Source organism: Oryx dammah, unplaced genomic scaffold (genome assembly GCF_014754425.2).
Source record: "Oryx dammah isolate SB20612 unplaced genomic scaffold, SCBI_Odam_1.1 HiC_scaffold_18, whole genome shotgun sequence".
NCBI classification, from domain to species: domain Eukaryota; kingdom Metazoa; phylum Chordata; class Mammalia; order Artiodactyla; family Bovidae; genus Oryx; species Oryx dammah.
This window is the reverse complement of record NW_024070202.1, coordinates 44,455,998-44,482,407: the sequence shown is the minus strand read 5'-3', so window position 1 is coordinate 44,482,407 and position 26,410 is coordinate 44,455,998. Positions and strand designations below refer to the sequence as shown.

At 37.7% G+C, this 26,410-nt stretch overlaps 2 protein-coding genes across 7 annotated transcripts in view; one reads left to right on the top strand and one right to left on the bottom strand.

The window, feature by feature from the left end:
* Nucleotides 1–26,410, top strand: part of CCDC146 (coiled-coil domain containing 146) — a 141,234-nt gene that overhangs the window by 27,414 nt on the left and 87,410 nt on the right. The window lies entirely within an intron of this gene.
* Nucleotides 21,443–26,410, bottom strand: part of FGL2 (fibrinogen like 2) — a 6,706-nt gene continuing 1,738 nt past the window's right edge. Inside the window, exon 2 of the mRNA XM_040260763.1 lies at nucleotides 21,443–25,105. Coding sequence (XP_040116697.1) covers nucleotides 24,396–25,105 — 710 coding nt within the window. The 3' untranslated portion in view covers nucleotides 21,443–24,395. The remainder of the gene's footprint in view (nucleotides 25,106–26,410) is intronic.

Sequence of the window (26,410 nt, the reverse complement as noted above, 5' to 3'; positions counted from 1 at the left end):
TTTTAACCTATTATATATAAGCCTTCCTCCTTCAGTTGTCCAAACAGAAGTTGAATCTGCCGAATAACAAAAGTTCTGAAAGAAAGCAGTCAGAAATCCACTTCTAAAGATCCAGATGCTTGGCACCTCATTGAAAGAACCAGAAGCTGCTTATGCATTTATTGTTGCTAATGCTAGTCATATAACTGGCCCAGTGCTACTTAATTGTAAAGCATGGATGTCATGCTCTCATCTAACATTGCATAAAGGATGTGTTCCGTAGTCATGGCACTCTGCAATTTGGGCCCAAACTACTTTTGCAATCTAATAGTTCACATAGCCCTCATGATCTTCTATTTATGTTACTCATCTTGGTATGGAGTTTCCCATATTTAGATGGCTAGGAAACTAGCAACATATTCACAAAGCATGATGCAAGGTCATGGCTGTCCATAATCCTCCTACTTATGTTGCCTCTTGAAAAACTATGCTGCTGCTGCTAAGTCACTTCAGTCATGTCCGATTCTGTGCGACCCCATAGACGGCAGCCCACCAGGCTCCCCCATCCCTGGGATTCTCCAGGCAAGAACACTGGAGTGGGTTGCCATTGCCTTCTCCAATCCATGAAAGTTAAAAGTGAAAGTGAAGTCGCTCAGTCGTGTCCGACTCTTAGCGACCCCATGGACTGCAGACTACCAGGCTTCTCTGCCCATGGGATTTTCCAGGCAAGAATACTGGAGTGGGGTGCCATTGCCTTCTCTGAAGACTATGCTACTCCCACTAAAAAGAAATCAGATCAAACACTTGCAGAGGCCACACCTTGCAAACCTGCATCGGTTCCTAACCTTTTAGAATCTGGCTTAGTTCCCACGTCCTTCAAGAAACTGTATCTGAGTAGCCAGCACACAGTATTTTCTCCATCCTGTCAATTTTTATGGCATTTGTAGGCTGTACCTTTCACATGGTACAGGATCATTAACAAATATTTTTTGAATATCTTCTCATCATGCAATATTTTGCATAGCAGATTTAATTCCTCACTGATATTATGATCACATTAAACAGTAACAGGGCAGGGACTACATTGTGTTAAATTCACCCTTTGGGATTAATGTTCCAAGTGGTGCTTGGGAATGAAGTCACATCAATGGATTGTGTGGGTTAATTCTGGACACCTGCTCCTCAACCCTGCTATGGCTGCCTAATGATGAGGACTGGCACTCTACAGACTTTTCTTGTCCTGTTGAAAACTTTTATTTAAAATTATTTTTGTTAAGGTGTAACATATATTCAGTAAATGTCACAAATACTCAGGGTATAGCACTTTTTTATGTATGCCATTAACCAACATGTTCAGCACTAAATTCATTATTCTCCCAATCCTAATTCTCCTCCTGTGTTCTCTTTATCAGTTTGAGGGTTAAATATCTCCTTTAACTATTTCTTTAATTTATCTCTTCTTCATTCATGCCATATTTACACTGACATGAAAATATATTTCCTGCAACTCAGTGGTGTCCCTTGAAATTCTTCCAAGTCATTGCTCCCACCAAAGTTAGCCACTATTCTGACTTATCACTACATATTAGTTTTGCCTCTTTATAAAAATCATATGAGTGGAATCATAGTACCATGATCATTTTTGTGCATGGTTTATACTTATGAAGTCATTTATCTTGAGTGTATACCTAGGACTGGGGTTCCTGTGTCAGAGTTTAGGCTTATATTTGACTTTAGTTGATATCTTCAAATATCTACTACTGTGGGCAAGAATCCCTTAGAAGAAATGGAGTAGCCCTCAAAGCCAACAGAAGAGTCCAGAATGCAGTACTTGGGTACAATCTCAAAAACAATAAGAATTATCTTGGTTCATTTCCAAGGCAAACCATTCAGCATCACAGTAATCAAAATCTATGCCCCAACCACTAAACAGAAGAAGCTGAAGTTGACCAGTTCTATAAAGACATACAAGGACACCCAAAAAATATGTCTTTTTCATCATAGGGGATTGGAATGCAAAAGTAGGAAGTCAAGAGTTACCTGGAGTTAACAGGCAAGTTTGGCCTTGGGAGTACAAAAGGAAGCAGGGCAAAGGCTAACAGATTTTTGTCAAGAGAACATGCTGGTTATAGCAAACACCCTTTTCCAACAACCCAAGAGACGACTACACACATGGACATCACCAAAAAGGCAGTACTGAAATCAGATTGATTATGTTCTTGGCAGCTGAAGATGGAGAAGCTCTATACAGTCAGCAAAAACAAGACCTGGAGCTGACTGTGGCTCAGATCATGAACTCCTTATTGCAAAATTCAGGCCCAAATTGAAGGAAGTATGGAAAACCACTCAGCCATTCAGGCATGAACTAAATCAAATCCCTTATGATTATACAGTGAAGGCGATGAATAGATTCAAGGGATTAAATCTGGTGGAGAGTGCTTGAAGAACTATGGATGGAGGTTTGTAACATTGTACAGGAGGCAGTGATCAAAACCATCCCCAAGAAAAAGAAATGCAAGAAGGCAAAGTGGTTGTCTGAGGAAGCCTTACAAATAGCTGAGAAAAGAAGTGAAAGACAAAGGAGAAAGGGAAAGATATACCCAACTCAATGCAGAGTTCCAAAAAATAGCAAGGAGAGATAAAGCTTTCCTAAATGAACAATGCAAAGAAATAGAGGAAAACAATAGAATGGGAAAGACTAGAGATCTCTTCAAGAAAATTATAGATTCCAAGGGAACATTTCATGCAAAGATTGGCATAGTGAAGGACAGAAATGGCAAGGACCTAACAGAAGCAAAAGAGATTAAGAAGAGGTGACAAGAATACACAGAAGAACTGTATAAAAAAGGTCTTAATGACCCAGATAACCATGACGATGTAGTCACTCACCTAGAGCCAGATATCCTAGCATGTGAAGTCAAGTGGGCTTTAGGAAGCATCAAAGATACTGGAGGTGATGAAATTCTAGCTGAACTATTTCAAATCCTAAAAGATGATGCTGTGAAAGTGCTGCACTCAATTTGTCAGCAAATTTGGAAAACTCAGCAGTGGCCACATGACTGGAAAAGATCAGTTTTCATTCCAATCCCAAAGAAGGGCAATGCCAAAGAATGCTCAAACTACTGTACAGTTGTGCTCATTTCACAGGCCAGCAAGGTAATGCTGAAAATCATTCAAGCAAGACTTCAGCAGTACGTAAACCAAGAAGTTCCAGATGTACAAGCTGATTTAGAAAAGGCAGAAAAACCAGAGATCAAATTGTGAACATATGTTGGATCACAGAGGAAGCAAGGGAATTCCAGAAAAACATCTACTTCTGCTTCATTGATTATGCTAAAGCCTTTGTGTGGATCACAACAAAGTGGGGGAAATTCTGAAAGGGATGGAAATACCAGACCACCTTACCTGTCCTGAGAAACCTGTATGCAGGCCAAGAAGCAACAATTAGAACCTGACATGGAACAACAGACTGGTTCAAAATTGGGAAAGGAGTACATCAAAGCTGTATATTGTCACCCTGCTTATTTAACTTACATGCAGAGTACATCATGCAAAATGCCAGGCTGGATGAATCACAAACTGGAATTAAGATTGCTGGGAGAAATAGCACTCTAATGACAGGCAGTGAAGAGGAAATAAAGGGCCTCTTGATGAAAATGAAAGCAGAGAGTGAAAAAGCTGGCTTAAAACTCAACATTCAAAAAACTAAGATCATGCCATTTAGTCTCATCACTTCAAGGCAAATAGATGGGGGAAAAAGTTGAAACAGTGGAAGATTATATTTTCTTGGGCTCCAGAATCACTGAAGACAGTGACTGTAGCCATGAAATTAAAAGATGCTTGTTCCTTGGAAGAAAAGCTATGATAAACCTAGACAGCATATTAAAAAACAGAGACATCACTTGGCTGACAAAGGTCTGTACAGTCAAAGCTATGGTTTTTCTAGTAATCATGTACAGATGTGAGAATGAGCACCAAAGAATTTATGCTTTCCAATTGTGGTCTTGGAGAAGACTCTTGAGAGTCCCTTGGACAGCAAGGAGATCAAACCAATAAATCCTAAAGGAAATCAACCTTGAATATTTACTGGAAGGACTGATGCTGAAGCTGAAGCTCCAATACTTTGGCCACCTGATGGGAAGCACTGACTCACTGGGTCCTTTATGCTGGGAAATACTTTCAAATGACTTTCTGAAAAGACTGTACCAAGATATACACCCTGATGAGCTATAAGCAATTAATAGTCCTCCTCCGACATTATGGCAAGGACCATGTGTTAAACAGCACCTGGCTCAAGATCTTGCACAGAGATAAGTAGTAAATATTTAGTATTTTAAAATATTGTTAACAAATAGTGTGTGTCTCTTTGTTCAAAGCATCATGTCTGTTGCACATTCAGGCTTAATTTAAGTGATAGCTTTCATGGTATTCCCCAGGTCAAAATTTCTACTTTTAATCTGTACGTGGTTATGTAAAGAAGCACTGATTTCTAAGGGTCAACTTGGTTGTCAAATGTCAGTGTGTCAGATATTGAACTTTTCCAAGTGTTGGAAGTCATAAAATCATTCTTGTCTGAATGCCAAGAGCCAAAACCAAAACATGAGTGTATCTTGCCTGAGCCTTTTGGCTCTTTTGCTTTTCATCAGAACTAGTCAGCAACTCCTTTCATTTCCTAAAAATAATTTTTATGCCAGTCATTGTTAAGTCTTTGACCTGATTTAACCAAGGGATAGAGAAAAAGTAGCATAGCACCCACTATGTACCTGGCTCTGTGTTAGGAAATATTAATTACCATTGTTATTAAAGTTACTAAAATTTACTCAAATTTATCCCTTCAGCTCCTCCTCTCTTTTGAGAAACTCCTATGTACTGCACAGTGCTAGATGTCATGGACATTCATAGGCATAAAGTATTTTAAAGGGTACTAATCCCCTGCAGGAAGAAATGACAACCCACTCCAGTATTCTTACTGGGAAAATCCCATGGACATAGGAGCCTGGCGGGCTACAGGCCATAGGGTTGCAAAGAATCGGACACACTGAGCACACCCACAATGTGCAATTCTTTAGAAGCTTAATTTGGGAAATAAGAAACTTGTGGTGGTAAACATCAACAAAAGGCAATGGATGGTTGAGAACCTAAAGGCCAAACAGTGTGATTAGAACTAAATGGAAAAAACAAACACATTGAGATGATCTGGAAAAAGCTTTTCAGGAGCAGTAGGACATGAGAGAGAATATTTCGTCCAAATCCATGGTGTCCACTATGAACCTACTCTTCTATCTTAAGCTTTTCCCACACTGATATATGCACATACTTGGAATATCTTCACCCGGATGGTCCCAAGTTACCTCCAACTAAATATGTTCTGAATTAAATTTGTTATTTTCCTCCCAAACCTACTTTTCCTCCTGTATTCTGTCAGTTGGTTTTCCCTCTTAAATATCCATTAAATTTTTCTGTTTTCCATTCCCACCACCTCACCAACCAGAATGCCGTTTCAGTGATCAAGATAAGATGTGGAGACCGAACCACGCAGTGGCCATGGAAAGGAGAGAATACATATAGGAGAGAGAGTGAGGAAGTACAACATGCTAAATTAACTGTCTGCATGGATATGGGAAAGGAGTCTAAATTGACGTTTAGATTTGTGATTTAGGAAAGTGGCTGGATTATGGTATTGAAAGTGACAGAAAATTCAGAATAAGCAACGGTCTGAAGGAAGTGTCCAATATGTAAGTCTTGAGCTTACCAGGGAAGGCCCTTAACTGAAGACACAGACATAGCAGGTTCTTGGTAGTCAGATGGCTTTTCTGAAAAGAATGCAAATTGCTTCTTATGTATATTTAATAGCGTAGTCTACCACTGCATATTTATAAAAAAAAAAAAAGTTACTATCATTTATCTAATTTCCTACCTTTAAAATGATCTCTTTCACATGTTCAAAAGGCACTTTCTTATTTTGTATTCACTTTGAGCTCATAAGGCTGGTAACAGATTAAATAAAATTTGGAATTTTAAATAAGAACTTTATAAATTTCTGAAAATACTGGTGATTTTTCTGATGCTACTAAAGCTTCCTTCATTTTCAAAGTTGGATCTTTGAGATAATATTTTCTACTTCTTTCATACATGAACTAATTCATCAAGTAACTGGTTACAAAGAAGAAAATGTAAGATATCCCCCTGCCCCAAGGAGCTTACAGGCAAGGCAGTTTCAAGTATGTAATTTAATTTTCATAATAGTTCCATAAAGAAGTTTGAGATATCATTATTTCCACTTAAAGGTTTTGAAAGACTGCGGCTTGCCCTGCTTTGCACTGCGAGGCAGATACAGAGCCAGGCATGCAACCTAGTCTCCTGTCTCCAGCCCCGATGCACATTTCACCTGACATGCTTCACTTGACAGTCACACATTTAAACACTGCTATTTTAGGATTTTACAAATTTACTTTGAAAGTAAACTGTATATTAAAAGAAAAAATAAAGATAAATATTTTAACTCTCCATTTAAATATTTCTCTTTGATTTTCCTATCCTTTCTTAGTTATCACACCTCACTAATAGTTGTACTTAGAGGATATGCACTAAAAAAAAAAAACACTATAAATTTCTTTTAAAAATGCTTCTATAAGTTTTATAGTTTTTGGAATCTTTTTACTTTTCCTTCAGACCTCTAGGTAGGTTTGCAAGAATAATTCTTCAGGATTTTGTTTGGCTGTCAAGAAACTTTAAACAGACTAATAATGTATTAAACAATACAGATAGGTTCCATTTTCCCCATAAAGTGTTTTGTTTTTCACTTTAAGAGCAAGATGGAAATTTTAAAATCTTTATAGTATGGAAGAAGATTGTGGATCATGCTTGGAATACACTAAACATTTGGGGTATTAACATGGCTTGTGTCTATCTATAAAGATTGGAAATTTACATTAGGGAAGGAAATGGCACCACACTCCAGTATTCTTGCCTGGAGAATCCCATGGACAGAGGAGCCTGGTGGGCTATAGTACACAGAGTCGCAAAGAGTCGGACACGACTGAGCGACTTCACTTTCACTTTCACTTTATGGGAAAAGAAGCCATATTCCACTTGCAAAGTGATTAACACCCCCAATCCAAGCAGTAAAAACTGTATCAGGAAAAGATAAAAGAAGGTCCCATGTTAGGGTATCCTTACCCTTGGCACCTTCAAAGATGATTCTGGACATGAATCCGGGGTGTGGTGAAAAAAAAATAGTATTTTTTTTCTGCTATCTGAACGTGTGATCAGTGGCAAGTGGGAGTCAGAGAATGTTAAAAATTGGGAATCGAAAGGAATTGACAGTTTCTCTGCCTCCTGTAAGTGATGTTGTGTGTGTGTTAATCACTCAGTCATGTCCAACTCTTTGTGACCCCATGGGCTGTAGCCCGCCAGGCTTCTCTGTCCTTGGAATTCTCCAGGCAAGAATACTGGAGTGGGTAGCCATTCCCTTCTCCAGGAAATCTTCCTGATCCAGGGATTGAACCTAGGTCTCCCACACTGTGGGCAGCTTCTTTACCGTCTGAGCCACCAGGGAAGCCCACGTGTAAGGTTATCTCCCTTTAATCATTCTGAAAATCTTTCCTGAGCATCCACCACATGGCGGACTCAGGCCTCGGAACCAGAGGAAAACATGGCAGTAAGTGCTGTACCCTCTGCAGCTCATCTGTTCCTTCATCTGTTTGGCTTACGTTCTTTGATTTCCTTTTCCCTTTTTCGATTCCTTTACTGACACAAGAACCTAGTCTGTGTGTGCATGCTTGCCTGTGTGTTTAATTATATATTTAACAAAGTTTTGATGATCTATTTTTCATTGATTCTTTAGCTATTTTGTAGCAAGTTGATTTAAATATTTAAAACAATAATGTAAATTCAGATGCTCTTTTTTGTCACTGTGACCAGATGTTGAGAATTCCATGGACAGAGGAGCCTGGGAGGCTATAGCCCATGGAGTTGCAAAGAGTCAGACACGACTGAGTGCCTAACACAGACATACACACAGCAGTAGTGAACACCAGAAAAGTCCACTAAAACAAGGCAATTATTACAGTTTTCATTAGGCAAACAAGATCAGGATCTCAGCAATTAAGCAGTGAGATAGAAGCCAGTGAGTCAGAAGCCAGGAAGTTAAAGAATACAGTACTAGAGAGCCAGGTATTAAAGATTTTAACCATGAGATTAGTATCTTTCTCTTTTAAACCACTTTTTAATACAAGACATATGTAGTACAAAATTCAAAGATGCAGAATAGTACACAGTGAAAATTAGGCCAGTCTGCCACCCATTCCAGTCTGCTGTCCCATTCCCCAGAGGCAATCATCATTCACAGTCTCCCAGAGAGCCTTGCAGAAATCTGTGCACAAAAAAGTAAGTGGTAGCATAATATTCATACTTCCTTTTTTATATACATATATACAATTGTTATATTCTTTTTAATGTTTGCATAGTATTTCAGTGCATGGATGGAGCATAATATAACCAATTTCCATTATAAAATTTGGATTATTTCTATCCTCTACTCTTATAATGATAGAGTCAATAACCTCATGTGTACATCATTTCACACTGAAATAATCATAGGACAAATTCCTAATAGTGGGATTGCTGGATCAATGGGTTTGTTCATTTAAAAAAAAAATTTAACTGTGGAAAAGTAGACCTACCATATTGACCATTTCTATATGTACAGTTCAGTAGTGCTGAGTATATTCACAGTGTTGTGCAACCAATTTCCAGAATTTTTCATTTTGCAAAACTGAAACTCTGTATCAAGCGACACAAATGAGAATTTGCCCCTTCTCCCAGATCCTGGCAACCACATTCTGCTTTCTGTTTCCATGAATTTGACTACTCATCCATGCGTGTGTGCTCAGCTGCGTCCGACTCTGCAACCCCATGGACTATAGCCTGTCAGGCTCCTCTGTCCATGGATTTTCCAGGCAAGAATACTGGAGAGGATTGTCAATTCCTTCTCCAGGGCATGTTCCCAGCCCAGGGATCAAACCCGTGTCTCTTATGTCTCGTGCACTGGCAGACAGATTCTTTCACCCCTGTGCTACCTACTCTAGATACCTGATATTTTACAGAGTTTGTCTTTTGTGACTGGCTTATTTTACTAAGCATACTGTCCTCAAGGTGAATCCATGTCGAAACATGTGATTGAATTTCCCTCCTTTTTAAGACTGAATAATATTCCATTTGTACTGGATTAGCCAAACAGTTCATTCAGGTTTTTAATAACATCTTATGAAAAACATGAAAGACTTGTTTGGCCACAAATGCCATATTTTATTTATACATTTATCTGTCAGTGGACACTTGGGTTCCTTTCACTTCTTGGACATTATGAATATAATGCTATGAACATGGTGTCCAACTATTTCTTTGAGATCCTACTTTCAATTCTTTTGAAGTAGAATTGCCAGATCATGAGTTCATGTATTTAAAAAAAGTTTTTTTTTTTACTGCCAAGGTGCTCTCCATAAAGGCTGTAATAATTTATGTTCCCCTCAACAATAAATGTATCTTTACTCAGCAGTGTGCACTGTGTGACTTTTCAACCTTTGTCACTCTGATGAGAGAAAAGGTTATATCATCATAGACTTTATTTACATTTATCTTAAAATGAATTGAGTTTCTTTTCATATATTTAAGACTGTTTTAAAATACAGTGTATTGCAAGTTCCCTAGCGATCTAGTTGTTAGTATTCAGTGCCTTCACTGCTGTGACCTGTGTTCAACCCCTGGTTGGGAAACAGAACCTACAATTTTGGAGCATGGCCAATACATAAATAAATAAGATGTATTAATAAAAAATGTGAGGTATAGGAAGGCCAAAAGGTCAGGAGACAATTGTCATTGAAACGATAGTTTACTACTCACCGTTTCTAAAAAAAAAGGAGGCATGCCATAACATGGGGGGGCCACATGGGGAAGCACCAGGTTGATCAGGAGGCAGAGGAGAGGGAGGAACAGTACGTAAGAGCTTTTACTGTGGTTTCCCTACGAAGGAATGAGTGATTTGGGATAAGCATCTTAGGATTGGCTAGTGTGAATAATTTCAGCAGACTCGGGGGCATAGGTGATGTCCTGAGTAGTCCGGCACGCGGCATTGGGTCATGATTAGGACAGCTGTACAGTGACCTGAGCCCAAGAGCCCAGTAAAGGAGATTGGTGAGGGTGTGGACTCTGGATTGGTTGGTTTCCATGTGACAAGTCTTCTTCCCCCAAGGAGGAAGACTCCTGTCAATGTGGGGGAGGAGGCCGATGAGGGAGGCAAGGTGACTCAGGCATATTATCAGGCTGTTTAGAACAAGGTGTATCTGGCATAGGCATGTAGGGCAGATGTTAAAGCATCAGATTTACAGAAGCTGGTTAATACAAAGACCTATTTGTACCTTGGTTTTTTTGTTTCTTTCTTTGGTAAATTTTGTTCACAGCTTTTTTTTCAATTTTTTTGTGTGTAGTTTTTTTCTTAGAGACTCATAGAAACTCTTTATACATAAAGAAAATAGTCCTTTGGGCATAATATGCATTGCACAAATCTTATTCTCTGATTTTGGATTTCTTTTGAGTTTACTTAAGATGGTTATTCTCCACGTGAAAATTTATTTTATGTGTGCTTAAATTTATTGACTTTTTCTTTCACAACTTCAAGATTTTATGCCATACTTAAGAAGACCTTTGGTACTCTGTTATCATAAATTATTTCCTGTGTTTTCTCCTAGTATATTGATAGTTTGAGTCATCATATTTTAACCTTTATTCTGCCTAGCATGTGTGCTGATATAAGGGGAAACAGAAAGGATATGACAGCTTAGAACCTCATGCCAAGTCCAGAACCTCTGGACTTATCTTCTGAGGCAAATGTTCTTTACATATTCCCAGCCCATGTACACCTAGGTGTGGGCAAATAGGTATACCTGGGTGGCATCAGAGATAGGAATTAAGTGGGTACAAGAATTACCAAATATTGAACCACAGATTAAGAAGACAGGAATTTTGCTGTCTACATCGAAGAATGGACAGGCTCAAACTATCTTAAATTTGAATGGTTTGGGAAGAAAATCTCTGATTGGTGGGGCACGGTGCTGGGGGAGGCAGGGAGTGGAAAAATGGTTCAGTAAAAAATGGGTCAGATTTCCCGCTCTGCATGTACTAGTCATATGCTTTCAATTCCTGAGCCTCACTTTACACCAATAGTACATTTCTCATCTTCAGAGGCACCTCAAACTGCCTACCATTGTGATTTTCACCCTCCTTGTAAACTGCTTTTATTACTTGTTTCCCAGTAAAAAAAAAAAAAAAAATCTTACACGGAAGCACAATATGTAAGACAGAGTTGGATACGGTGGGTGTAGAGGCGAAGGATGCAGAGGTGAAGGTCCGCTGTCCTTTCCACTCGCATCTCCTGTCACCACCAGCACCAGGGCCCCAGTCCCTCAAGGCGCTGGGGAAAGCCCCCATGCTCTGTGCAGACAGTCTGTGAACTGCACTCAATCGAGCCGCCTCTCCCCCATCTCAGCACAGCCAAAGGAAACACAGATCTGTCCCAGAAAGCCGCAGAAAGCAATGGGAGTACACTGAAGGTTCCTTCAGGGAGAGAGGAGGGATCCACCGCATGTCCTGTGGCAAAACTTGCTAAAATTCCTCATCATAGCAGAGGCTTCTCCCCACCACATCTACCCCTATTGTTCCCTCCTTTAGAACTCCTCCAGGAACTTTTTTCCCCCATCCCCTGCTGGGTTTTCCTCTTTGTATCTACACCCATCTTTCCCTTGATATCTTTGGCCATTTCATTATTTTATAAAACAGTCTTCAGAGTTCCTTCCAGCTTTCCTCCCCACCCAGTGTCCCAACATCACCCCAGATCCAGACACAAAACCAGTCAATAGGTGGCAGGGGGAGACTGTAGATACTTAGATCATGAATGTTTTCCTGCTTTACATAAAGATCAGATATTACTTCTGTGAACTTATAGTCACATCCCTCTACAGTCTCATCCACCATTTCTTTCTTCCTTTTTTATTTTGTTTTTTAAACTGTTCTCTGCTACACACCTTAAGCTCCAGTCAAATTAGATGTATCATTGTTTTCCTAACTAGCTCCTGGTTTTCCAGCCTGCTTTTGTTCATCCTCTACCCAGCCTTGGACTGCTCTCCTCCACATTTCAGTGCTTTAGAATTCTACCCATTTTTCCCCCAGGACAGTTCAGATTCCACCTTCTTAAAGCATGGCACTTCCTGACAAAGTGGGGACACTTCTGTTGCTGTAACCTCTCTGCATGTGCTTGTACCACATGCCACTAATTTTTTTTTCCTTTTGTTTTTTTTTTAAAAAGAGCTAATCTATAGTAGCTTTAGGAACTTTGAAAACAGGAAGCCTGTTATTCTTCATGATACTCCTTGCTAACTCTTGGCACACTGTCACAAGTGTAGCCATGCCATTTTCCCATCCACATACTAACCAGGTCCGACCCTGCTTAGCTTCCGAGATCAGATGAGATCAGGCTCGTTCAGGGTGGTACGGTGGAATAGATGTATATAGTAATTAGTAAAGCCCTCCACCAAAATAATCACACTACTGAATGGCTACTTTACAAGGCACACTAAAGAGAAGAAATTTTTTCTGAATTTCTGATTGCATTTTCCACATCAAGCCCACCAAAATTCTCAGATATTTAAATGTTTAAAGTTGGAAATAATCATGCCAAGTTAGAACTGTTGTGCATCTATTTTAGTTTTATTTTTGCTGACTGAGCCCCAAAAGGGATATGCAATAGGGAGGCAATGATTTTACAATGTTTTTTGAAAACAGAACAAAATATTTTAAGTGAAATTGAAGGTGAAGCCCCAAGATTCAAGATAAAAGTAAAACCAGGACTATTCAAGGTGCACAGTGTTTCATGCATCATATATTCTCCTGGCATCCTCTCCTTCCCCGCTTCCTTTAGCATTCATGAAATATGTCTGCAGAACCTTTTAGGGTGACTGGGGACACAGTTCGAGAACCTTTCCTCTAGTGGTTCAGCCTGTTAAATACCAACCCCATAAATACCATACGTAAATACCGTAACTCCCGTAACCATCCAACTGACATAACTACCCATGATATACCCATGAGTCTCTCTAGATTTTTAATCACTGACTTGTTATAGGATAAAAATTTTCAAAGTCACCATCATCAGTACCATTCATCTAAATGATATGTGCATTTGAAAAGAATTATATAACAAATGAAAATAAAAACTTTAGTGTTTACAAGAGAAATCTTTTGGCTCCCAAGAACTTACAAAGTGCTTTGTACTTAAATGGAATGTTTTCCTTAGTGAATCCTGCCATGTAACCATGGAAGTAAAACAGTGTTTGGAGAGTACAGAAACTTGCTTGCCTTTTCTGTTGGAATTGTTATAAATTCTGACTTAGTTACAGAAAGTAAATAATTTTTAACTACTAGGTTAAGTAAGGATATTAACACCCTTGAAAATATATATATATTTTAAAATATCTCCTATCAACAGAATATTATGTAATTGTTTTCTGAGAAGATACAAAGAGAGTTATTTCACTTTAAGTTGAGATTTATCTGGAATCATTTTCTGTTTTGTAGGTTCACACAAAAAGTCAGACAGGGGTGATACTGAGGCTTACAACGTACATATTGGGTTGGCCAAAAAGTTTGTTCAAGTTTTCATATACCATCTTACAGGAAAGACCCAAAATAACTTTTTGGCCAACCCAATACTTTACCATGGAATTATCACAGGTAATTTATCATAGAAAATTAGTCCATTTCATGAGAAAAACACCAAGAAGGCCAGGAGAGCTGAAAATAGATAATGGCTCACACATGATACACAGCTTGTAGATAACAAAGATTGTTTCCCCCCCCCCACCTCCTTCAGGGAAGACTTTAGTGAGTGTAAAACATTACCTCCTGATTGTGGCATGAATCACAGCAAACAGAAATAACACTGGAAATGCTCCTAGGAAAGTGTCCAGCACATGGCTGGCTCTCGGCAAGTGAGAGGTGCTTATTATGAGCATTTAGAAGCAAAATCTCTAAACAAAAAGTAAAACAGATTAATTAGATTGACTGAAAAATTATGATACTCATTACTGAATAAGAAATAAACGTAAGCAAACAGTTTTGAGTCCCTTCTTTGATAAAATTTCACAACTATGTAAACACAAAGTACTTGCCTCTTGTAGATGAGAAACCCAATTTCCAGAGATATCAAGTGAGAAGGTTTTCAGATTCTACGTGATTTCAAATTTGCTGTGTATGAGGCCTTTTGTAATGGAGAAGTAATTCATCTTAATAGTGTCATCCTTTGGAGAAGGCAATGGCACCCCACTCCAGTACTCTTGCCTGGAAAATCCCATGGACGGAGGAGCCTGGTAGGCTGCCGTCTATGGGGTCGCACAGAGTCGGACACGACTGAAGCAACTTAGCCGCAGCAGCAATGTCATCCTTACTTACTCAGAGAAAATCCTGAATGCTAGAAATTAAACTCAGATTTTGAGAGTTAAGAAAATTATTATTTGGAAAAAACCTTATTCAGAATACTTTAATAAGCACATAGCACCATGCTATACACATAGTAGGCAAATGATAAATATTTATTGGGTTAAAATAATAACTATACATGTAATAGTTGTTATAAGGGGCTAAAACAACAAAAAAGCTGTTTATCTTAAAATGTGATTTTTTTCACTTTCAAAAGAAGAGTATACATTCTCAGCATTATAGTGTAGATTTCCTTCTGAAAATAGCTAATAATAAAGATCTTTTTGAGTTACTATGTGAAGTCTAGGAGGACACTGATCCCAAGTTAGCTAGGTTTTAATTTTGGTTCCCTCCTGGGACTTTAGGTGAGCAAAGATGCACATGGAGAATTGAATATAATGGTGAGGACAGTAGGTTGCTTACCTGACAGAGAAGTAAACAGAGCAAAGGAGTACAAAGAGCAGAGTAGAATCCGAAGAGCCATGCTTCGGGATTGTGGATAAGAAGAGAGGCAGTGCAGAGGAGCAGTTCAAGCAATACCAGCAGCACCAAGAGCATAGAATTTGTTTCAAGGATTTAAAGAAACTGCCTAAAGCTCAATTTTATGGCAATCTATTTGTATGTGTTTATATAAAACAAGCTATGTTATATAAGCTAGCTACTGGCCCATTGTGATTTTTGTTGTATTGACTTTGGATTACATGTAAGAGCTGCATATCTAGTTTATTTCAATGGACAGGCTTCCTTGTGTGTTATAGCATGCATGTCACAAATTCCGTATTTAAGCCTGCATGTATATCATATATGTGCATGTGGCGTATGCATGTATGTGCACATGTGCATGCATCTAGCACCCCAAGGGGGACCTCCCCACTTGCAGAGACTACACTCATTGCTGTCCGCAGCTGCTGCTGCTGCTGAGTTGCTCAGTCATGCCCGACTCTCTGTGACCCCATGCACTACAGCCCGCCAGGCTCCTCTGTCCATGGGGATTCTCCAGGCAAGAATACTGGAATGGGCTGCCATTTCCTTCTCCAGGGGGTCTTCCTGACCCTCTATCTGCTGCTGGAGCCAACCTAAGTGGAAACTTCCAGTCACATTCACTGATAACCATTCCATTGTAAGCCCTTTGAAAGCTATTAGAAATATAAGATTTAGGTTACATCTGACTTGGAAAACTATCAGAAAATATTTGTGGGGAAAAAAAAAAAACAAGTTTTAAGATCACTAACATCTCAAAAAGGAGTAAAACTAAGTCTCCTCTTAACTAAAGGTTTATAATCATAGCAAACTAGTGCTCTAATGATTTAAAATGTCCATACATGATTCCTCAGACTTGGGCATTACACTGTCAACAGAGAATGTTTTTTAATCTGTAGCCTAGGTCATATTTGTTTTGCTATGTACACATGTGTACACACACACATATATGCCATATCCTGCATGAATGACAGCCTTCCACCCTCAGAAGGTGGCGTCTCCCGGATGATGCACTGAGTAAGGTCTCAATATGGTGTTCCTCCTCCCTTCACTGTGAAATGACTGCTTAAGTCAAAAGCAACGACTTGTAGAAATCACAGTAAAAGAATGGCTTCTAAGACATCCAGTAAGCCAACAACAGTGTGGCTGATAGAAGCAAGAAAAAGCACATCCAAATCTCCAATAATCCAGAGAAAGTATCTGTTCCACTAGGAATAAATCTGTGCCCTCTTCATAAGGAAGCTACCCTGGGACTTCTCAAATGACACATTTACAGGGTGATCAGATGGGATGCAACTGTGTTGGTTCCTCCTTATCTCTAGCTTCTTCTCTGAAAGTCTTCACTTCATGTGCATCTGTTTATTATGTTACTTTATCTAGTCCCAAGGATTCGTTACCAGCTATATTTTGGCAACCTGTGTATCTTCCCTGAACATCACACTAACACCCAAATGCCATCCACTTGAATGTGTTATAGATCTGAACTTAAGATATTCAGAACTGGTGATCCCCATCCCCTCCCCCACCACCCCCACATACACTTTCCGGACAGGCTCCCCCGGCAGTCTTCCCCATCTCAGTTAACAGCAGCTCTCTACTTCAAGTTGCTCAGACTAAAATACTGTAGTTTTCTATGACACCTCTAAATCTTTCCACTGTCCACACCTTTACCCCATCACTCTCCAAGTTTATTGCAAACACCATCAAGCTGGTGTTCATGCTTCACTCTTCTCTCCTAACTGTACTCTTCCCTCAGCTACAAGAAAGAAAGTGAAAGTCATGTCAGTCGTGTCTCTTTGCGACCCCATGGACTATACAGTCCATGGAATTCTCCAGGCCAGGACACTGGAGTGGTAGCTGTTCCCTACTCTAGGGGATCTTCCCAATGGAGGGATTGAACCCAGGTCTCCCACCTTGCAGGCAGATTCTTCACCAGCTGAGCCACCGGGGAAGCCCAGGAATACTGGAGTGGGTATCCTATCCCTTCTCCAGCAGATCTTCCTGACCCAGGAATTGAACCAGGGTCCCCAGCACTGCGGGTGGATTCTTCACCAGCTGAGCCACCAGGGAAGCCCAGCTACAAGAGTGACCCTTTTGAAACTGGATGAGATCATCTGCCTCCTGGAATCAAAACCTTTATGGCTCTTATCTACTCAAAAGGCAAAATCCTTATCATGACTCACATGAGTTGGCAGCCCCCACCCCCATTTCTTATTTAAGCCCAATTCCCCAAGCTCTCTCTGATCTCATCTCCTACGCCCCCTCCTCTGCACACTGCCTGTTTTTCCAGGCTCCTTGCTGACTCTAAAATACACCAAGCGCTTTTGTACCTGATGTTCTCTTTGCTTGGAACATACTTCTCCCAGTTGTCTGTCTGGCTTGTTCTCCCTTATCTTTTATGTCTCTGAACAAATGTCACTTCCTCAAGGAGGTCTCCTCAGACCTCCCTATATAAAATAACACCGTCCCTCTGAAACTCCTCATCTCTCTTGCCCTACTTAATTTTTCACGACATTTATCATATATTGTTTATTCATCTCCTCTGATTAAATTCCCCAAGTATACTGTTAGTCACTCAATTGTGTCCGATTCTTTGTGACCCCACAGGCTGGAGCCCACTGGGCTCCTCTGTCCATGGAATTCTCTAGGCAAGAATACTGGAGTGGGTTGCCATTCCCTCTTCCAGGGGATCTTCCCAAACCAGGGATCAAACCCAGGTCTTTTGCATTGCAGGCAGATTCTTTACCATCTGAGCCACAGGGATTTTGTCTGTTTTAGTCATTGATGTATCTTTGTCTTCCATGAAGACTATCTAGCACATGGTAGATACTCAATAAATACTTTAAAAATGAATTACAAAAATCCACTCCAACATTTCTCTCTTCATAAGTCTTTTATTTCCAAGACATTTTTGACTTCTCAACGTCAGTTAGTATTAGCTGCTATTGAATCAAGGTTTGTTTTAACTAACAATTAGAACCAAATACATCTGCTCAAACTAGCCTACTGAATACAGAATTTCTGGTAAATATACCTCTGTCAGTGAATTCAGGCACATATGAAATTCTGGTACTTTTTTCTTTCTTTCTTGGTCAAACAACCTCAAAATCAATTTTTATGTGTGTTCCCCAAATTTCTGCTGATATAAATTAGCCAAGTTGTATAAAAGCTTCTCTGGCAATTTGACTTTATAATTCTCAGGAGGGCATGTCTTACCTTGGTTATAGATCTGGAGATGCTGAGGAGTGAGATGGAAGAGCCTAAAGGAGGATTAACATTACTCCTTCAGAATTTGTGTTTTTGCTTTTATCAGCTATATACCCAGGAGTAGAATTGCTGGGTCATATGGTAGGTCTATTTGGCTGCATCAATTTATATTCCCACCAATAGTATATAAGATTTCCCTTTTCTCCACATCCTTGCCAACATTCGCTATTTGTGTGTGTTTTTATTAATGGTTGTCATTCTGACAGGTATGAGGTGATATCTCATTGTGGTTTTGATTTGTATTTTCCTGATGATTAGCAAAATTGAGCATCTTTTCATGTGCCTGTTGGCCATCTGTATTTCCTCTTTGGAAAAGTGTCTATTCATTTTCTACCCATTTTTCAACTGGGCTGTTAGTGGGGTTTTTTTATTGAGTTGTATGAACTGTTTATATATGTTGGATATTAAGCCCTATTTGGTCATATCATTTGCAAATATTTTCTCTCATTCAGTAGGTTGTCTTTTCATCTTGCTGATGGTTTCCTTTGCTGTATAAAAGTTAAGTTTAATTAGGTCCCATTTGTTTATTTTTGCTTTTATTTTCATAACTTTAGGAGACACATTCAAAAAAATACTGCTGCAACTTTTGTCAAAGAGTATCCTGCCTATGTTTTCCTCTATAAGTGTATAGTCTTACATTTAGGTCTTTAGTACATTTTGAGTTTAATTTTGTCTATGGTGTTAGAGAATGTTCTAATTTCATTCATTTACATGTAGCTGTCAAGATAAATGAACCCCAGTGTTCATAGCAACATTATTTACAATTGCCAAGATATGGAAGAAACCTAAGTATCCATCAATAGATGAATGGATAAAGAAATGTGTGGTATAGCAATACAATAGAATACTGTTCAGCCATTAAAATGAAAATTTGCCATTTTCAGAAACATGGACTTGGAAGGTATTATGCCAAGTGAAAAATATCAGACAGAGAAAGACAAATACTTCATGATATCACCTATATGTGGGATTTAGAAAATACAACAAACTGGTGAATATAGCAAAAAGCAGACTCACAGACATAGAGAACACACCCGTCATTACCACTGGGGAAGGAAAAAGGGCAATATAGGGGTGGAAGACTGAAAGGTAAAAACTATTGGGTATAAGATAGGCTGAAGGATGTATTGTACAACACAGGGGATATGGCCAATATTCTGTAATGACTGTAAAGGGAAAGTAACATCTAACAATTATATAAAAATTTTTTGAAAGATTATTCCCTCAGGAAAAAAAGCAACAGTGCCGTTAGCAAGAAAAACCTTATTAAATGTGGGGGCGGAACTGCTTCAAGGAGCAATGGAGGCTCAGTCACGTTTAGGAATTCAGGGGACTCTGAGTTCCCCAAGCACACCCCATTTCCCTCCCTCACTTCTATTCTTACTTTCTACTCGTCCCAGTCAATAAACAAAAGAAACCTGGCAAAGCTATCATTCAATAAACATTACCATTTGGCAATGTGCAGAATGAAATTCAAGTCTGGATTTAGCCATCTCTGCTTGTTACCTCTGGAGAGAGGGAGGGGATTGGAACTGAAGGTGGTTTGCAAAGGAGTCTTTAGTCTAAGTGATGATTGTTTAAGAAATTAAAGCATTCATGCATTTTTTATGATTAAAATTAATTTCAAAGTTGCAATACAAGTATGTAAAATGCTTTTTTTCTTTAGGAACTCAGCCAGGTAGAACAATCATTGGCCTGGTAAAACTATCCTTCTCTGCATGATAATATACCCAGAAGCATGTTCCCAGAACCCCTTCTAAAAGTTTGCCATTGTTTTAAGTACCCAACCCTATAGTATATCTGATCCTGTCTTGCCATATCCTCCCCTGAAGTCAATCACTGCTAACCCGTATTCACAATCTCCTAAATTATCAGATTTGATGACACCCACTCCTTCCCCATTTATAACTCTGGCTTCTTTTGACTATAGCTCTGCATCTGTTGTAACATATTCATGAACCACTTTGAGTGATAATACTCCTGTCTCAAATTTCCTTTACATCTTAGTCAAACAGATTGATTTCAGAGTAGAATGTAGACAATTATGGAATAATGTAATGGATAATAAGGAATATACAGGATGGTATAAAACCAATGGGAAGAGGCACCAACTCCCACCCCTTGATGTCATCAGAGAAGATTGCCCAGAAAAGATAATTATTTAGAAAGATGATGATGATAATACACATATATATTCTAGGTACTTTATATACACTATCTCATTTAATCCTCTCAATAACTCTGTCAGATTCTACTGTAACTCTTATTTTATAATTGAAGGAACCAAAAAAAATTAGATTAGGTGATTTTGCTTGTGCTCACAGAGCTTGCAAATAATGGAGTTGAAATTCAAACGTAATTCTGGCTTCTGAGTCCCTGCTCTTAATCATGGATAATAAAACAAAACTCAGTGGGGGTTAAGGATGGCATTCTACCTAGACCAAGGGAACAACAACAAAAAGTAATGAAAATATGAGAGAACAAGGTTTATTCTAGAACAAGGCATTCAGTATTGCAGGAGTGTGAATAGTGGCAGAAAGGATAGGCAGAATTCAGTTAATGAAGGAGCTTATTTGCTGAATTTTATTGTTTAAAAAAAGGAGTTGTTAAAAGGTTTTAATTGGGAAAATAACATGATCTGAATTATATATATATATATATATATATTTGCTGCACTGGTCAGCATGCTGGATCTTAATTCCCCAACCAGAGATCAAACCTGTGCCCCCTGCATTGGGAACATGCATCTTAACCACTGGACCACCAAGGATTGTACTTTTGAATCATTCCTCTGGCAGTGATATGGAGGACAGGTTGTAATAGATTCAAACTGACGGCACAGATCACACTTAGGAGCATTATCCTAAGAGGATGTTGAGGGCTAACCCAGAGCAGCAACATGAATGATGGAAAAAAAAGGAGATGGGGTTAAATGCCACAAAAGTGAAACCAAAACTTCCACATTTCAAATGTGTCAACAGTACTCAAGGAAAATAAGATAATGGTGTTCCTGTATTTGCCCCTGTCTTTCCGTTAATGAAATAGTTCTCATTAAAGTTGTCAGTGAGTCAAAGGTATTGTCTAATTAGGTATACATTATGCAACTTTTCAACTAAGAGTAAATATATAGAAATTATTTTACAAACAATAGTACTTAATGTTTCCAAATTGAAGAAATAAATAGATGTGATGATTAAATCTTTTATTTTACAATGTTTTTAAGAGACATAAAACATAAACCTATTTTTATGTTTTATATAAACATAAAAACATTTCCTTTTATACATAAAGGAAAATAAGAATTCTAAACAAAGGCTTATCATGACACTATTATTCATCACTTTTTACCTTTAAACCTTCTACCCTTTCCTTGGGTAGACATTCAAAAATAGGGAGCAGCAAATTTGTTACTCAGATTTCTTTTGTCTTGTATATTTAAGCTCTTTATTTATTGGATAAACGTGTCATCATTTCATTTGGAGCATTACTACTTATCAGAAAAATGTGATTTTTTTTCTCAGTGATTAGTGAACCAATTCCATTTGGAATTTCTAAAGACCTAATCTTAGTCAATATTTTCAAAGTATGATAAAGCTCAGAAATAATTTGTTACCTCAGATAACAAATATTAGTCATTAAAATGGAACCAAGACAAGACTCTAAAATATTTGTTAGTAGTCAATCCATATTTGTGAACATTAGCTCATTATATTAGTGAGTAGTTTTGCTAGGGCAAAAAACTCTCTCAAATAGAATCTATTCCCATCCATATGCTAAAGATTATAAAAATCTAAAATATATTTTATAAGTGACATGAACTGACTTCAAAAAGGAATTTCCATGTTGTAGAATTTGTTATTAGAAAGGTGCCATAAATATATAATAGAAAATAAAATTTTGATTATTTGAATAAGGTGGAAAGATAGACAGGCTTTTGAGTATTTATGTAGATTAATGAATTATTTGCCAGATTCTCCTGAAATGATACCTTCATCCTATTAAAATCAGTGGATAGTTGCTATATGAGCTATTTTTTTTTTAGAACTGTATTTTTTAAGGAATCTATTTTTCATCTCAGAAATTTGCCTAAATTTATACATGTTAGTAGTTACATATAGCAAGTAAAAATGCCTTTATCTGAAATATTATATTGTATAATATCAAAATCTTAGCCTTTTTGTAAAAATCAGAAAAGAGAGAGAAGTAAAGAATAAATTAGTTACAACATTTACACTTAGTATCCAATTGAGAGATATGAAGTCATTGAAATCTACAATGATATCTTACATTTTGGTAATCACTTAATTCTATTTGCATTTCCCTTGTTTTGGCATTTTAATAATTATTAATAATAACATAATTTTTCATTATGTTTGCCTGAACTTTGTACATTATATATTTTTAAAAGAATGTCTTGCTTTTTTATTCAAATTATATATAAAAAGGCAATAGTTGAAAAATTAACTTCTTACCTAATGATATTATTCTCAATTATTTTCAAATAATGGGTAAAGCTGCATTTTTGTGAATTTATTTTGAAAACTTGGCTACTTTAGTAGAAAAAGATACTAGAAATTAAAGATTGACTGTATATCTATGACTCACATACAGTATTGTGTATTCTTCCAAATGTTATTCTAGAACATTTTTAAAACATGCTGTAGAATACTGCTGTTCTCTCTGAAATGATTCCTTTTTATAATACAGAAATTTAACAAATTATTTTTATAATCCTTTAAATATGCATTTTAGAATTAATGAATTATAAGCGTTCTAGCTACTTTTGTTAAAAAAAAACAAACAAACCTGTGTTTGAATCTTCTGATAGCAAAGTAAGCAATACACCAGTTAGGGTTGAAATATATATTTGAACTACTCTTCTATATATTTAAAATTCAAGTTTTTTATAAATATGAAGATTTACCTATTTGTCATATAAACTTAGCTTTGTGTAAAGTGAATCAGTTAATAATATTAATGCTTTGGATCTAAAATTGGCTTTCAGAATGTTATAGCCTCTAAATAAGTGCTTCATTCCTTAGCTACACCTACTTCTCCAAAAGGAAGTTTACCAGTAGTTTCGCACAGCAGTGAGCAGTCTTAAATTAAAAACTATTATGCATTAGAGCAAAGGAAGATATTTTTTATATTAAAGCAGTTTTTACGATCAAACATCTAAAGAGTTATAAAATATAAAAAAATTACCTTTAAATCATGGTCTTTAAGGTTAAATTAATTTTCTGAATGCTTTTTGAAGGGACATTATACTATCACATTTTAAAATATTTTCAGTGATAAAATTTTACATTTCACAAATAGTACATGAGCAGGTTTAATTACATATATTTCTCCTTTCTTGGAAACTAAAATGCCATAAATGCTATAAATTGATTAAATTTATCTCATAATGAGGAACAGGGTATTTGCTGCTGCTGCTGCTGCTAAGTCGCTTCAGTCGTGTCCAACTCTGTGCGACCCCACAGATGGCAGCCCATTGGCTCTGCTGTCCCTGGGAATCTCCAGGCAAGAACACTGGAGTGGGTTGCCATTTCCTTCTCCAATGCATGAAGTGAAAAGTGAAAGGGAAGTCGCTCAGTCAAGTCCGACTCTTAGTGACCCCATAGACTGCAGCCTACCAGGCTCCTCTGTCCATGGGATTTTCCAGGCAAGAGTACTGGAGTGGGATGCCTTGCCTTCTCCAAACAGGATATTTAGAGACAAATAAATACCCAGTAATTATAGCCTGAAAAAATGTGTTTAAATCACTGTCAAAATAGAGGTCACTTGTGTAAAATCTAGCCTGCTGAAAAAAACAATTATTTTTTAATCAGAGGGAGTAATATAAGTAATATAAAACTTTTTAAATAAGAGAAATTAAAAGAATTATAAGTCTAATGTGTGATTCTTAATATTACCAATTGCTTGCAAATGTTTATTTGGATAACAGCAGAACAGTGACAAAGAACTTCTTTAAAAGGCATATTTTTCAGTTTTATTTCAAATGCTATGTGGCATAAGAACCCATTGCTCAGAGATAAATTTTAAGCCATGGAAAAGGAGTTTGAAACATATTCCAAAGTGCTGAAGGAATTAATTGCCTTATTGGGTAATGAATACCCGGAAGAATTAGCATTAGTGATTTATGGCTTAAAGTGCTTGGGTCTGATCATCATTTTGACTTCTTTGAAGGAGGACTTGTAACCACCAGGTTGTGCCTCACTTATGCCAGGCCAGGTACCCCAGAAAATCCCATTTCGGACACCTCTGTATTTTTGGTGATAATATTTGCCATTCAAGTTTGCAGAAAGACAGGCGTCAAACCACCAGCCTGAACTGTAGTAGAGCCCACAATTCCCAGAGGGGTATCGATCATTGTCTCTATCCGGGGTGGTGAAAAACTTCAGGTCGTGGTTGTAATGTTTACTGAAACGTAAGGCATCTCCAGCTGTGCCATTATAGTTACCAACATGTAGACGGTATTTGAGAAACTCGTTGGCCACATAAAAGTGATCATACAAGGCATAGAGTTTGACACCATTAAAGTCTTCAAGATCTATTCTTAGAATCATGTCCTTACTCTTAGTCAGAAGATGGATTTTATCGTTCCCGAGCCAAAATTCTCTTCTGAGGTTTCCAAAGCCTACTTTGTAGTCTTGCCATGTTCTGGTGAAATTGGTGCTTCCATCAACACGTGCTTGCAGCACTGTCCAGCCTCCTGCCATGGTCTCCATGTCGCAGAAAACTTCGAAGCTACTGTTTCTGGGATCCGGTGTAACTCTATAGAGCTCACTGCTTCTTTTGCCTATGGTGTAGTATTCAGAGCAATCTTTATATATAAGATGTTGTTGAACTGAAGGAGTGAAAAAAGAAAGGCATTGGATTTTGTTAATAAAAACTAAGCATCTAAAGAATTCTTGATATGCACAAAAGCAGTTTGATAATTCGATCAATGGTGACAATGAAACCTTGCTCGGCTAAATTACTTGAACCTGTTTAGCAAATGCTTATTAAAGCCTCAGAACAAGACCTTGATGTTATATTATAAAGCAGGCAAAGTTCTCTAACACCCTCTTGGTTTAATAATATTGACAATATCAACAACTAATAACAACAAGAAATAAAAGTGATCGTTTTAGTAATTTAATGATATTTAGTGAGGGCTCTGCCTGTGTCTTAGAGATTCTGCCAAAGACTTGGTGACATTTTTACAGTTGATCTGCACGTGAACTTTATGATGTAGGTAGTATTACTAATCTGCTGGTGAAAAAGGATATTTAGGCTCAAAAAGGATCAGTGGTTTGCTCAACTTCATAGGACCTTTAAATGGCAGAGCCAAGACAGAGCAAAGCTTGTCCTCGTAACCACTTCATTCCTTAGTCCTGAAACTCAGGTGATTCCAACTCTCCTAGAATTGCATTTCATGCATGCAGAGGACTCACAGGCCTCTATTTTGTTTCACCTGAAGAGGCTGATATACTCCATTTTCAGGTCATTTTATAAGATTATTCCAAATGATTTATCAAAACCAATACAGAATTGTAAAGTAAAATAAAAAATAAATAAATTAATTAATTAAAAATAAAAAAATAAAATAAAATTCTAAAATACAGCATTGATCAACATTTCCATTTATCTTTCTTGCTTGACAAAGAAGCTCAAGTTAAAAAAAACAACTTCACTAATATATGAATATTCTTATTCTGAATTTATTATCCAGGAAAATATTCAGCATTTCACATGTTTGGTTTTTAGAAGGAAACCATAGGTGAGTACATTCAGGATAAGTATAATAATCAAATAATGTGGCTCTGTAGGAACCAGTAGAGATATTTACTTCAAAATAATTTTTACAAAAATCCTTGCCACATCAGGCAAGTTAAATACATTAATACAAGCCACTATGAGCCACAAATAATCTATTCATGTGTATTTAGAACTCAGAATATTCAGACAGTTCCCCAAAACTTTAGTAGAAAAATAGCAGAATCTTGTTCTTGTCATTACACTTTGCCATGCAGTACCAATCTAATGCACACCCAGGTATGCCACCTATGACATGAACCTCTGCCTTGCAATGTGCAGGGTCTGTTTAGATACAGGCTGCTGGAAGTATTAGCAACAGTAGTCCTTGAAACTCCCAAAAGATACAGGCTGC